This window comes from Euwallacea fornicatus, chromosome 7 (genome assembly GCF_040115645.1).
Source record: "Euwallacea fornicatus isolate EFF26 chromosome 7, ASM4011564v1, whole genome shotgun sequence".
In the NCBI taxonomy this organism is placed as follows: domain Eukaryota; kingdom Metazoa; phylum Arthropoda; class Insecta; order Coleoptera; family Curculionidae; genus Euwallacea; species Euwallacea fornicatus.
In genome coordinates, this window is record NC_089547.1 from 977,021 (window position 1) to 993,136 (window position 16,116).

At 35.7% G+C, this 16,116-nt stretch overlaps 1 protein-coding gene across 3 annotated transcripts in view; it reads left to right on the forward strand.

The window, feature by feature from the left end:
* The window catches only part of unc-13-4A (BAI1 associated protein 3), a 70,879-nt gene that overhangs the window by 31,901 nt on the left and 22,862 nt on the right, over positions 1-16,116 (forward strand). For all 3 annotated transcript variants that reach the window (XM_066283550.1, XM_066283552.1, XM_066283551.1), the window contains exons 3-4: positions 3,507-3,800; positions 12,034-12,250. In XM_066283550.1, the coding sequence (XP_066139647.1) occupies positions 3,507-3,800; positions 12,034-12,250 (511 nt within the window). The remainder of the gene's footprint in view (positions 1-3,506; positions 3,801-12,033; positions 12,251-16,116) is intronic.

Consider the following 16,116-nt stretch of genomic DNA (forward strand, 5'->3'; position numbering starts at 1 on the left):
AATTACGTTTTCAAGCAAACTGTAATTGTAATCGCAACAGCAGTAGCTGATTATTTTCATAAATTTTGGGTAATGACGTAATGTTAAGGAGTAAAAAAATAAACAGATAAATTATCTCATTAACACTCATAATTGACGGAAAGTTAACGCCAGGTATGAGATGTGTATAATTTGAGTCATGTGGAGGAAAACAATAAAATATCTGGGAAATTATAAAAAATACAAATTAATGCCTTATTTTATTTATTAATTATTATAAATATTATAGGTTTTCACGAAAATTTTATACAGGCCGTTTCTTAATAGTTGATAAAAAATTGAAATGGATGAATCATTTTAAAATAAAAACTTCATACAAAGGCATGTCCTAAATTGCTTCCATTTTAACTTATAGCGTGTTGAAGTTTTTTTTCATTTCTATTTTCATTAATTTCTCTGTTGTTTGTAAAGATAATTATTTTAAATCTGATAGTAACAATCATTTTCGCCTTACAAACAATCTAAAATTACTATTGTTTGAAATACTTTACGGGGCGTTTTTTTCGTGTTCGCTCTCAATGTTTTACGTCAGAGCTTTTTTATGATATTTCTAGATTTTATCCAATAACTTGATTTAATCCCTTATGCCTTCTATAAACTTTTTTGTCTTTTCAGTTTTTTTATTAGGAACGATAATTTAAAAAATATTTGCAAAAATTAAAACTAATAATCTGATTTATACTCAAAGTAATTTCTAAAAATGTCTTTCTCCTGCCAAAATACCATACTTTCCGCTTCTTCTTATGGACTGCTGGACTCGATGAAAAATTTCAGGTGCACTCCTAATAATTTGATAAGCAATTACAATATTTTGTAATTTTACTACTTTGCCGCTTGATTATATTTTTGGGTCACTCGGGGCGAACATGGGTAGATATATCTGCAAATATCTTTTCAACTATGATTCCTAATTAAAAAAAAATGAATAGGTAAAAAAGTGAATAAAAAACATAGGGGATTAAGTGAGATTAAAGAATAAAATCTAGAAATGTTATAAAATAAATTCTGACGTAAACTATTGAGAGCGACCACGAAAAAAAAAATCCGCTGTAGAGCATTTTAAATAATTATTTTTTAACTTGTTAATAATGCTGAAATTATTTTTATTACCAATTTTGAGTAACTTATCTTTACATGTAACAGTGAAATTAATGAAAATCGAAAATAAAATTAAACTTTAACACCCTGTAAATCAAAATGGAAGCAATTTGGGACAGGTCTTAATATCAACGTTTTACCTTAAAATAAGTTCATGATTTACTCATTTCAATTTTTTCCATCCGTTAAGAATCACCCTGTACCGTTGCACTAGGCTACATCTAATTTTCGTTAGACGCGACGTAACTCCAATCTTTTTAATGAATTTGTGTAGTTTTTATTTTCAACTCCGGTTCAACGTTTAATTGCGAACAGAAAAAGTATGAAGGTAAATACCGACTAAAGTTTACAGCACTCTAAAATATTTATGAATCAGTGCAGTACCCTCATGCAGTAATGCGAGAGAGGAAATAATGACAACGAATAACTGATTCCTCAATTTAGCATTCACATTTGTTTTGCGTGAGCATATAAAATAGGCAATCACTAGTGCTGGAACGCTGCACATAACTGATATTTATTAACCCATTGGGATGATATTAGTATGCATGAGTTCACGAGCAGTATAGGTTTGATCATATTAAATATCAAATATTTTGATAACTATAAGAAATAATTTCATTCAATCACAGCTACAGTGAAACTTTCAGTGAAATGCACCGAAAATGCAATCCTAACTGAAAATCGCATTTCTCTGGCTTCTTTTGTATGTTTATTTTGTAAGGAAGAGATGTGTTACGTTTCGAAGTAGAAAGAAAAATCGAAAAGTTGAAAACTTTCGTGAAATTCCAAAATCCCTATATTGAGAGTCTACACGTATTGTTACGACGGGCAGTCAGACTATACGTACATATTGTTGCAGCAGGCGGCCGTGACAATAAGTATGTATGGTAAACGGTACGATAAACTAGGTAGAAACCTGTTGGTACTTGAATTGCAGGAAGCAAGCAAAAATCTCGTAATTATCTTTTTTTGCCTATAGAAACAACTCTCGTGCATTTTTAATGTCATTTCTTTTAAGAATGCCCAATTCGGGTTTCCATTCGGTATTTTCTTGTCAAATAATACTAAAAATGAATTCAAGGTGTTTCCAAAAAACACCTCCTCATGCATGATTTCTGGCAATTTTACATGAACAGCACCATTGTTAATTGTGCACTTTAGGTTTTTTACGTTTTAGAAATGACAAAACATGAAATATTTACCTTCAGTTTTTTTTCTGTTTTCAAAAAGGTGAATAGTAAGTCGAATTTTTTGCAAATTTTTAATGTTTGCGATGTTGCCTTTTAACATTTTAACTTATGGTATCAAACTGATCGAAAGTTTTTAATTGCACTAATCTATGAATCGTACGTGTCCATGTTCGTCAAACCTATAATTTAAGTGGCAATTTCCATTCGTGCAACAAACACTCTTAAAAATTGTTTAAGATACATGAATATAAATAAAGACAAATAATAAATTCGTTGTTCATCGTTTACAAAGAAGCCTTGTCACGAAAGCCGTATGAACCTAGTAGTTTACGTCTACTTCCGGGGATTGTAACATCATTTTTGGCTTCAAGGTTCGTTCAATTTGTTACTAGCTGAATTCACCCTGGGATTTCAACTGTATACACTAATCTGACTATTTTTATTTGCCTTTCGGGCCAGTTTCGACAATCCCTCCAGAAACTTTTCAGATAAAACTTTCGGATTCGTATTAACTAATTAAATATTTGCGTCAGATTTGCGCTACTTCCGTCCCTTTTAATCTTCTTAAGAAAAATAAAGGAGAAAGTTTTGGGAATTACAAAATATAAATTACGCTTCCTTCTAAATACGTATAAAGTTTAAGCTTATAATTAAAGCACTGTAATAGACAAGACAATAAACACACTTGAAGGCACACGTATTACATGTGTAGAAGTTGCAAAATGACACATCTACAATGACATCACTAGGGCGGCTTTAATGTGTCTATTGGTAAATTTTGTATAGGACCGCGGTAGCGCGATGTTACTTTATTGATAGTCAGTAGACAGAGGAATAGAAAGATATAATTACGCTTTCAATACGACTCAAGACAAATCGATCTTTTCGAAGGTCTTATCCCAGGACCCTGCAACCAATGTCAATTTTCGAGTGGCATTGACAGTAAGAGATAGCTGCGTCATTTCGAGTGACACATCACATCGACAGTGCCACATGACTTTGACAGTGGCTGTACCCTAGCAAATTGCTTCGAAAGCACGCCACCATCTTATTGTTCCGAAAATTCCGTAATTTTTAAGAATTTTTTAACTATATAAATTCGTTCAAAGCAAAAGTATATGTCTTCCACAAATGCACTAGTTTAAAATAACCATTAACTCATGTAATAATCTCCAGGTTCTCCCTAAGTCGTACTGACACATCGGAAAGCTCTGCGGGAGTTTCGCCTGGTTCGCGAAGCAACTCGGGCGACAGCAACACCCCCGGCTTTCCTAAAGTAGTACCAGCTCCCGGAGCCTCGGCTTTGGTACAGCGCAGACGCAGTACCCTTGAAGCCTTGGTGCCCAACCCCCCAGTGCGTAGGCCCGGCTCCTTCCGGGTGCGCTCCCCCAAAACCACGCAAGATCGCCCTTCGAATTTCTGCTGTCGAAGGCAGAGCTGGCCTGAAATCGACCACCAAGTGAGGTCCGGGTAAGTCCACTGTTTATCTGACAAGTATTACATTGACAGATGACATAAATGGCATGAACGAATGTAGCAAACGTAAATTTAAAAAAAAATTGTAGATTGTCGACTTCCTTGGAGAGGTCACAAGCTTTAAAGTCGAGATTGTCGTTTTTTGGTCTCTGTCCCTTTGCATGCAAAAGGGTTAAAGGACAATTAACCCGAGACGTTCGCGGTCGGCGAGCTTCTGGAAGCGTAGGGAAGGTCTGTTTGCTCGCAGCATCTGCCAGGAGAAATTTCAATTAATCGTCTCCCCGAATGGCTGTCGCTATTTAAACAAAACTTGGATTTAAGCACATTAGCCGAGTACGGGTAAAAGCGAAATAGTCCTCGCTTCCTAATAAAACACCTACACGTGTGTATAAAACGTAATTAAAATAACTGCCATTCATTCCAGGGCATATTTGATACGATTGTGTCCAGGATCGATCCCGACACCCGTGACCGGTGTTAATAATGAGGACGGCCTGTATTGGATTCAGTGTCGTTGCGGACATAGAGGAGAACGGAAATATCTGTCGGTTATTGCTTATTTTTAAGGATAAAAGCACAGGAAAACAGAAGCCCCGGACAGGCAGGTTGATTTTAAGGCTATCTGGTTCAAGGTCATACAGGAAAATTGTACTATCGAAGACTTTTTTGAGATGGTTTATCGGATTTTTATTTACTCCTGGGGCGAGCGCGCATCGGACACGTGCTCCCATCTCCTGTTGACCCAGGACATACATACATAGGTTCGATGTTCTTAATAACATATCTCAGAGTTTCTAAATTTCGTTTTGTACGACCAAACAAACGCACCCGCACGAAAAGAGTAATTGAAAAACCCCGACAAATTCGGAAAAACGAGAAAGACGGACCAGTCTGAGATCTCTTTGTCTTACATGACAATCCCCCTTCGTTTTCCTTTCAGCCACTGTGTTGGAGCGTTTCCAAAGCTATTTTTTTCCTTTCTTTGCGTTTTATGAGCGTTTATTTACGTGTGGATGTAAGTGTTTTTGTAACAATGGCAGAAAAAAATAAATGCTCGATAGTCTCTTCGCCCAAAAATGAAGAATATGTCGCCGTGGATATCTGTGAAAGGAAACATCCTGTTGCATTTTATTTCTTAAAGGGGACAAACAAGTGTTCAAATTAAGGGGACGAAGTTGCACATTTTACTATACATATACAGGGTGTTCCGGAAACATTGGTACGACTGAATATAGCCGGTTAGCGGATAAAAGATCAGAGCCGTTCAGCTAAACGGGCCTTATAGGAAAATTGGTTGTTTTCATTATACAGGACATCCATATAATTTTTTGAATTGAGTGAAATTGGAAATAAATGTCACAGCTTTTAACACGTAGACGTAACATTCGCTGGGAGAAGGAGGAGGAGGAGGAAGAGGAGGAGGGGGGTTACGACACATTCACTGAAAACATTTGTTTCAATATTTTTACGGATTTCGATACCTCAAGTTGGTCTCTACTAAAAAGATATTCTTTAAACAAAACCGCATCTCTAACGATTTCCGGGATATTCTCTATCAAGCGAATCCACGAACTTTCGGTCTAAAATCCAATTCGGTTTTAAACATTAATTAGTATTACGAAAATCGCTGGACCTGGGCACCGCATGTGTTAAGCAGAAATTATGAATGGGAAATAGCCGGTCTAACAATTAAATACTGTACAGGGTATCCCCGAAACAATTGTGTAAATGATTGTTTCGTGCTCGAGAGTAAAAAAACTAGAGCAATTTTGTTGAGTCTTAAAATGTCAATTCTCTGTTCTTTTCGTGTGCTGAGTCGTCTTGCTGACCATTTGCTGAGTTAGTATTTTCCTGTATAATTCAGTACTTATCGCGTCCAGTTCACGTTTTTAGTGCGCAGCAAAATGTAAATTCTCGAATTAAATATTAATGTGCCTTATTGAATATTCTTAGGTTTATATATCCACAAAACGATTTATTCTCTTGAATTGACAAAGTTAATTCCTTCTTTGCAGTTCTATCTACATTTCAATTAAGTAAATGTGGTATTGAAATAAAGCTTAATTTGCGTCAAGTAATTGCTTTATTTACTTGAATATTCCAAATTCTCATGTTGGGTAAATACTCGCGCAGTACATTTAACGTAAGAAAAGAGTTAAAAGAAATAGGTCCTCCTTCAGTTGATTTCTTATTCTATTACGTTAGACCGGCTCTACATTCTTCATTTAAATTAATTTATGTGGTGTTAAGTAGGGAAATTTATTTTATTTACGTTTAGATATTCAAAACGTGTGTTCACTTTTTCTGTGTGCCTCTGCCAGCGACGCTCGTGGGCTTCTCTATCGCATTCGCTGCATAAATTTCCTTCTCATTCCCTCTCTAACTCTTTTCCTGTTTGTCCTATTCTTGTTGCAGTCTTTCTCATATAGTCGATCGTATCAAATGGTTAATCTCCTCCGGCGTTTAATGGGTTTGTTATGTTTAATCACGACGTTTGCTGAGCATTTCGACGGCGCTACCCTTTTTTTCATGGAGAGATCTAATGTTTTTCGTAATGAAAACTGAAATGGTAGAATAAGGCAATAGTGCTGTAATGAAATACTGAATTCAACAATTGGCTCAGTTGGCGAGGCACGTGTGTGCAACTTCAGTACTTGGATGCGGCGATCGTATGCCCACCATTGTGTTGTGGTATGGTATGGTTTGATGAGCTATTCAGAAACAATAAACGGCGCTGGGTCACCTTTTTCAAGAAAGCAAATTGTGGGCTTTAATAGGTACATGCGACCCGGAATCGTTTCTGATATTCGATGCGGTTATTCTAAATAGCTTTTTCGCACACTTGGATAGTTTTAACAAGATCGTAACAAACAAACCAATCACAATGATGACTATGCTGGAGAAACAGTCCACGTGACGACCAATAATGCCAATATCCGAGACTAATAAATATCTACCAGTACGATTGGCTGCCTTAATCAGACCGATCGTAACAATTCATGGCCAATAAAACATACTTTTATTCCCTTAGTAGGATTTCTATGTCGTAATATTCCCCGATACTAAAAGATATCATTCGAAATTAAATAAACCGTCATATTCTTTCTATATGGTCTAGTGGTAAATACGATTTAATTAATGATCTCGAAGTTGAATGAAAACTTATTAATGATTGGTTTTCACTAACGAGGCTGTTCCTCTGCATGGGGCCAAAGGGCAAATACTCGCACGCCCATAAAACACGAGATATATCATCATTTGTGGTCTATATTACGTGGGATAAGTTACCCTAATTTGTCGCGAAAGAGGTCTCTAGTAAAGTATAAGAAATTGCCCTTATTTGCCTCTTTCGCTCGGGCGAATAACTTATTCTCCTTTGGAGGAGTTTTTGTTTTAGTTCGTGACAAAGTCAAAGGGTCGTTTTTCCTCGACGTATCTGTTTCCGATGGTCTCCGATGGTCTCCGATGGGAGGTCCAACAATCACTCCCAACTCCATTAAGAGTAAATTGGATGTTAAACTCTGAATTCGAAGGTTTATATGTTCGAAAGTTCGCCATTCGGCGAGTTTCTGAACAAGTTCTATAGGAGGAACAGGTGGAAATTTCAGATGCTATAATGCGCTCATTATTCAGTAATCTTTCAGTCGATTATTGTTAGTATAAACTGGAAGTTTATCTTTGGAATTCACACGTTTGTACGCCAGATGTCTGTCCAATTTTATAACGTAAACGCCCGAAAACTTTCTCAAATCATCAATTTGAACCAAATCATTTCCATAATGTTATTGTTGTTCCAACTGGAGTGCTCGACTAAAGCTGAGTATGGTAATGAATGAATATTATGTTTAGCTTTGATTCATCAAGACGTCAGCCAATTAATGAAATGCAGATTTCGGGTCAAAAAAGATTGACCCCAAATCTCCCCGAAGGCGGGTGACTCCCGTATCAGAAACGGAAAATTTCCCATTTCCGGGTGATTTCCCCTAGAAATCAAAATTGACGCGTTCGGGTGTTTTCTTCTAAATCTACCAGGAGCTATAAATTAGTCTGATCTTATCGTTAGATCACGGTGTATATAATTCAACCGGCCCTCCCTTTTAATTACTTACTACTAGGATAAGTATTTAAGTCAATGACAACTGTTTTCATTGCTGAATCCTTTAGGATCTATATTTAGAAACAGACACTTTTCCATTTTTTTTCCTTGAAAGGCATCGTTAAAATCTTTAGGGCCCCTCTGCGCATTTAAGGATCTGACTCCATCTTAACCAATACATACTTTGCGGATGACCAGAAAGACCCAATGAAAAATCCTGAAGAAGTCAACCGTACGTTTTTCGCAGATAACGCAATAATTCTCAATATTCATTTATAATGAAACCCGAATGTGAATGATAAAAAGGAGAGAAAAAGCCCACAAGATGTAGATTTTCTTATAAAGATTTTTTTTTATCTTTACTTGAAAATATCAGCATTCTATGCATTAATAAATGTACAGGATCTCTAAGGCGAAACAGAATATAAATAATAGATGAAGTTAAGATTTAGAAATTAAATGCTAAAAGGGCACTCCCTCAATGGGTGACGGCAAAACAAGCGCAGGCACTAGGAAGTAACGTCGTTACATGACGAGGGCTTTTATTTACGTCACGCACAAAGTGGCAATTTCAGAAATTCCCTTGAAAAATATTTCATATTGTGTCTAGTTTACGAAGCAACTGAGAGTCAGAGAATCCTAAAAATTATGATTTCATGAAGTTTGCGTTCATAGCCTCATTACAAAACAACTTCATGTGTAAGTTGTGGTCCAGTGGATATTATTGTTCACACAATACACGACAGATAGTATGAAAATATGAATTATATGTATAGAAAAAAAAATTCATGTATTTTAAGGAGACTTTACTACCTGTGGTGTTCAAAGTAAACCTTGTACGGTTCTCACTCTTTTTTAAATTAAACGTCCAGCCAGTGATTGATCGAAATATTTATTCATTTTTCCTCATTCTCATTATTTAATTCTTCGTTTCAATTTGTGTGCTTCACTTAATTAGAATACTCGTTGCTTTTTCAATATTTTTCCAATTTATAATTCAAATTGAATGCAATACGCGTTTTTGTTTATTTTTAAATATTTCGATTGTACTGATACTTCTTTGATATGAGGGGTTGAACTATCGACACATAAACAAAAATTGAACCATTGCTCGGGTTCTGCGGACCAATTTCCCAAAACATTTACAATAATAGAATTTATACATCTGAGCCCACCGTTTGATTCGTAACAGTCAACATGTTACGGTATGATGTTTCATGATTTTTTTTGCAAATCCAACTTAGTAGTTTCTTCAGTGTTGGTCATAGAGTTTCTGAAATACTGCCAGAGAAACTTAGAAAAACTATCCAGCGCCGTCAGAATGCACTTGTAGTTAAATTAGGCCATCTTGGGGACCACTCAATGAAACCTTTTCTATCAATCAAATGTTTCGGAAAATTTTGATCCAAAAAGTTACGTACGGAAACTGTATAGTGTGGCGGAGCGCCATCCTGTTGAAACAATACATCATTCTCTGGGATCTGATCGTCGTTTTTAAGGATATCGGCAATGTGAGAGTACATAAAGTTTCGATGCAGATTGAGGTAAGATTTACCCTTCAGGTTATTATGTACAAAAAAAGAAATTGAATGGCCCCCCAAGTTCGCCTGATTTATTACCATTGGACTTTTTCTTATGGGGTTATTTAATAACTGTTGTTTATGAAACGAAATATACCTCTTTAGAAGATCTTCGCCACCGAATAGTGATAGCATGTGGTACAATAACTCCTGAAATGCTACAAAATGTACGGGAATGGTTTCAACAAAGACTATATTATTGTATGGAAGTAAATGGGTCGTAATTTAAACGCTCAATTAAATAAAACATTATTGAAAAATTGCTTTCGATTTATTTCATCGATGTTTTAAATGGGGTTTTTAGAATATTTGAAGGCGGAGCAAACGAATTTAAGCATATTTGTAAGGAGAATTGAAATACCTTTAATTTGATGTGCCACTTAACCCCCCGTGCCATTTAAGATTCTTGAAGGGGTTGCCACCCCATTTAGGGGGATTATTCTACATCTACGAATATATGATCTAAAAATTGTTCCTCTTAATAGTAAAATTGGCGTGTATTGGGGTTTTCTAAGAAAAAAGAGTTCATTTAAGATATTTCAGGTGGACTATTTTAAATGGGCGTCTAAGGAAACTCTTTCAAAAATGCGGCAAAAAAAAAGCATCAAGAAATAAAGTTTTCTTTATATTCAACGAATAACTTAGCCAACCTCGTTCACGATTTTTTAGAGAAAATAAATGTCTGCCAAGAGCTCCAACCCAATAGTGACTTAAAGTTGTCGAAGTTCGAAACCCATTTGTCATTTTAATAGTTTATGTTAAACCCTTCAAACCATCAAAGGGTTTAATTGAACCCTCAACGTCCCTAAAACTTATTGTGCAGGTAGAAGCGCCACTCGAAAGTTCTGAATGTGTCTTAGATTCAATTAAATCGTTATTCGAAAGTATCAACTAAAGCGTCTACAATTTCGTGTTTAGAAATCACGCTTTTACTGCTGTTCGATACACTTTCAGACCCATTTCTGAAGGGCATTACACATTCAGAGTCTTCATCGTCCCACGAGTCACAATCAGCCCCATTTGTCAGAGTTTTAGATTAAAAAATTAATGTCTGAAATTATCCTTTTTATTCTTGCACTTTTTGAGTTTTAACAAATCTATTTGTTCATTGATGTGAGACGAGTAATGGTAAAATGTAGAAAGAAGAAAGTTTGCAAGACAAAGGACGACATGGTGGCATTTAACTACTGAAGACGACGGTTATCAGAAGGGGTTTACGTGTTCCACAACTTCTATTTTAACTCTGAGTTTGAAGTATCCACACCTCCTGTATATTCCGGGTTATTGTCGGGTTTCTGTGAAGGATGGTTTGTCGAAACTGACTCGACATCCAATCCAATGCCCCGATTCAATCGGATTGTGGTTCGAGGCGGTAAGTTTTCCCTTCTTAATGAACTTGCTATGGTACTTTAATAGGATGGAAGGATGAAGGGGAGATTGCTGAGTCGATTACGTCATCACCTTTGATAATGCTCATCGCAAATAAAATCGAAACGTGAAGGAGGAACTTCCTTGGACCAACATATTTTAGATCACGATTTATCAAAGTAATTTGTCCTGATTACTTTCCTATTTTAACTTCATCCATAATTCATCTGTTTCCCCTCTGTGCGTCTCCCCCCTCTTGTACTTTTGCCTTTTTTTTCGTTTGCCTCTAGGGTAGATTATTCAAACTTTGCAAAGTAACAACGAACGCAATAAAGAGAGAACAAAATTGCAATCGCCATTGGAATAACTGCAGATTTTATTACCACATCATCTCTGATTTGTTTCTGACTACATTCGAATGTTATGAATTTTATTAAAGTTTTATTATCCTCAGACAGAGTCTCATCGAACATCAAACCATTAACCATATAGGTTTATTACTGTATTTACAGCTTTGAGAATCTCAGTAGTTATTACGGAATTTGAAACGTCCTCCTGGTTCTTCCGTGTCATCCTTTGAAGTATATTTAAACATCTTTAATGCGGTAGAACTAATTATGCGGTGCTAAAAATTGAGTTAGAATTACTCAAAGGAAATTAATGCTCAGTCCACTAGAAAGTTCTCATTAAAACTTGTTGAAATGTAAAAAGCTATGCAAATGCTATCAAACTTACAGTTGCAATAATATAAAACGCCATTTACTCTTATTCGTGCCAGAAGTTTCCGGAACTTCAAAATGTGCTGGCAAAAGATAACATTTAAATAATATCTCTTGCGCCGAGGGCTGTTTCAAATACGCGTTTAGAGCAAAGAATCTAGAGCGAAAACCACCACCTCGCTGCAAAAAGTGTAAAAAGGTATACGTCAAACAATACTGTTTTAATTAACCCATACTGAACTCTTTTATAAACAAACCCAATTAAACAGTAACTAACCGAAATTAAAACATATTTTAATTGACCCTCACAATGTCTGCGGAGTTTCAAACTCGGCCAACAAAGGACGAGGTGAAAATTGCGTTTCGAGTTGTTTGGTACAGAGCTAATAAGCGAAACATTTTAACAACGCAACTCTGAAACTTTCCCTATTAATCTAACACAATTCTCTTTCAACCTATTGCAGAGTTCAAGAAATAGATGGGTCCTACTTCGAAAGCTTCACTGCCTTGGCCTGGAAACAAGAGAATCAGAGACAAAGCGTCTTGAGAAACGCAGAAATGGTAGCCTCGGAGGCTCCTCTCCCCGAGCACGACTTGGGGATCAACCCCATTGATTACGCCCCCCAACAGAACGAGAAGGAGAAGCTCTATGTAGAGATGCTTTACACCATTGCCAATACTGTGAGTATAGATATAACTATGTACGAGGAACTACTATTCGCTCTTGGAGCATGAAAACGCAGGCCATTATAATTATCAGATTATGTATAATTTGCAATGTGACGCAAATACACGACCTCGCTTAATTAAAAAAAAAGCATGCGCAAATAGAAAAAATTAACTACTTTTAATTTGTTGGTTAACGTACTAGAGCATGCGCACCTCGCGTCATGCGCACAAACGTGGCAGTTCCGATTCGATTTTCTTGCTTCGAGGCAAATGCATTTTGCTCTGCACGTTATCAAAAACTTAGAGCTATGTGATGACGCATCGTATTTACATCATTTCAATCTGTAAGTGGAGGGCCATCGGTCAGCTTGCGTGGATTTTACGTTTGCATGAACCACGCGCTTGTGACTCTTATCTTATCTTAAAATACTCGGTCTTTGAACAGTCCCAGAACTTTTGATAACGTCCACCGCAGATGTAGACTAAATAAATTTCTTTAGACCGTGACTTTTTCGACACCCCATATTTCGGAAATGAAACGATTCCGGATAAATATTTATTCGACCTTCGTTCCTTATTTCAGTCCAAAAAAGATGCCCTTAAATTCCTAGAGTTTGAAACGTTGTTTCCAGTGGTATTTGTCAAACAACAATATCGCTATGTTTCCTTGGTTCAACGAAAACTTGTAATGTAGCACTCTGTATTCGGATTTCCAGATACAGGTGTATCTTATCCCACGACTTGCCGGTCACAAGGTCTCACCGACTGCAGGTCAAGAAGTTCACTGCTATTCTCAATTCTCACTTCAAAGCACTCTCCTATTGGTACTAGGAAGACCTCTTCCCACGTTTTCCAAATGTTCGCTTTTAAAAAAGCTCAAATCGTTTAGTTTGTCATTAAACTAATCGGTCTCTTTTGAATCAATTAAAATGTAAATGGTTTTTGCAGTACATATCGGGATTACGTTTTGCAGAAAGAAGCGTAACCTCATTTAAAAAACACTCAATAGCTATCCTCATTTCATATACAGAAACAACTCTGACCCGATTTTTCAAACTCCAGGTAACTGTTTCTGCATGATAAATTCCATGGAAATGACGAAATTAGAGCCGAAGATTAGTCTGTTTCTTTATGCTCATAAAATTGAGCCCTTAAACAGCCAAATATATGGTCTACCACTTGTTGGACCACCATAAAGGTAAAAGTATGTTGGTAAAATGATTTTTTGTGTGCAACACAAATCGATGTCTAAACGATATTCTTAACCATTTAGTAGTTTTCAAGCTGTCGAAAACTAGTACAGAACTGCAGGGCTCTAGATAATGAAAACTTTAAGAGTTATTTACAGTTGGAAAATCAAACTGATAAAAGTATAGATCTTTCAAAGAAGTCCATGAAACTAAATTGCACCTTAACTTGATAGATTTAGTAAGTTAATTAGAGAATACATTAATGTAATTAATAATTTAGATTATAGTGAAATCGATTGTGACAATAACTCGCTGACTCAACTGAAAAGCAGCATTGGTTTGAAACATGAATTGCATGTTTTGGCAAACTAAATAATAAACAGACTACGGACACTGAAACGTGAAAGAGAGTAAATTTATATTAAAACTAAAGATGGTTTATTATCGCATCAACCAAAACTCAGCGTGGAGCAACCTTTTAGTCCATGAAATGAAACGAGTCAAATGTAAGTGTCGGCCAGATTAATGGAAAATCTCCGCTTGATATAAACTAATTTCTGTAGAAAATATCTCTAAATGTTCTGTACGGTGAATTTTTTGCTATTAAGGTGAACTCTTAGAATCTCACATTTTTTTATATCAAACTGAGAATTTTCTTCATCGAGAAAAAGAATTTGAATGGTGTTTTCAGTTACCTTACCACAATTAACTTCAAAAAAATATGTTTCGAGATATTTACTATACTATATATATATATATATATATATATATACAGTATCGGACAAAATTAGAGCAACTTTAGAAATTGAATTTCAAATTGACATTGTTTCTTTAAAAATAAGATTTGTTACTATCGGTAATATGTTTACAGCCCATTATAATTTACACCTGAGACTCAATGTTTAAAAAGCACATTTTAGAGGAGAAGGAGAAAGAAAACCTTTTACCACCACAATTGGAGCGACAAAATTAAAGCAACTTAAAAATTATTTCAATGAATATTATATTTAGAACAATTTTTTGTCTATTACCATTAATATTTAGTCCAATACCCCTTGTTTTGAAGAACTAGCTCACACCTTTTTGGCATTGAAGAAATTAAATTTGAAATGATGTCAGGATCAATAGACTTCCAGGCGTTCTCTATTTCTTCAAATAAATTATCCTGATCGGTAATATTTTTTCCTCGGATTTTGTTATCTATGATATTCCAAAGGTTCTCGATGGGATTTAAGTCCGGAGATTGGGCTGGCCATTTCATTGCCTCGACTTTCTTCTCCACGAACCAAGCTTTTACTATTTTCGCAGTATGTTTAGGATCGTTGTCGTGCTGGTAGACAAACTTAAGGGGCATTTCCCATTCGGCATATGGATACATAACATTCTCTAGTATATAATGATACTTAAATCTATCCATTTTGTCCTTAATCCTATAAAGTGGACCAGTTCCGAAAGCAGAGAAACAACCCCAAACCATAATATTTCCTCCTTCGTGTTTAATGGTGGTTTTTACGTACTTTGGATTAAGTCTTTGGCCATTTGGGCGACGTACCCATTGAGCTCCATCACTTCCATAGATGCAAAACTTGGATTCATCGGAAAATAATACTTTCTTCCACTGTTGAGGAGTCCAATCTCGGTGGTAGGTGGGGAACAACATCCTGGCCACCCTATTTTTTAGTGAAAGATGTGGTTTTTTGGCAGGTTTCGTTCCTTTGAAACCACGTTCTGTCAATCGACGTTGAACTGTTCTGGAAGAAACACTGACTTCTCCTGCTTGTGCAATAATCTGGCGAGCTGACATTTCAGGATTTTTTTTACTTAGCCTTATAAGACGCCTGTCTAACTTCTCTGTCGTTTTTCCTTTCCGACCACCTCGTTTTAAATTCGTTACGTCACCACGGTCAGTGAATCTCCTGATAGTTTTTGATACAACATCTTTTTTTATGCCAAAAACTTCCGATATAAGTTTTTGCGATTTCCCACTCTCATATGCACTAATAATTTTTTGTTTTAGATCAACTGAATAGTGAACACCACGAGGCATAATCGTAGATGTTAGTTGTTTAAAAGACCACAGGAAAGTCAGAAATACAAAATATCTAAACGTTGGTTGCTCTTATTGTGTCGCAAAGAATTTTAGATCAAAACGATTTTTTTATTTTTTTATTCCCAACAACAATTTAAACTATTTATAGCAAATGTATTTTACACTAACTACCTTAAGCTGAATATTTATGATAAAATATTTCACGATTTTTTAGAAAACTTAAATTTAGAAGAATATTTCAAAAGTTGCTCTAATTTTTTTCCGATATTGTATATATATGTATTGTATAACTCATATTAACCTGAATTCCCCTGACTCTGCGTTAACGAATTTTAATATTTTTATCTCCAGTGTTGCTTTCTACCTAACTGAACTTTTATTACCTCTAGCTGATCCTTAAGTGAAAGAAAGTTCTCTCAAGGAAATAATTGCTTATGGAGTTTCATATAGTGCTTTCTGATTTAATTTGAAAAATATAGCTATATTTATTACTTCCCTAGTGAGAAAAATTAGATGTACACTCAGCTCGCTAAGCTTAAAAACCCTTAAAGACATGCCTCATCTTCGTTAATTAAAATTAAAATTAATCTAGATTAATCATATCTGTTAAAAGTCTAAAAATTCTGCTTGAACTATGT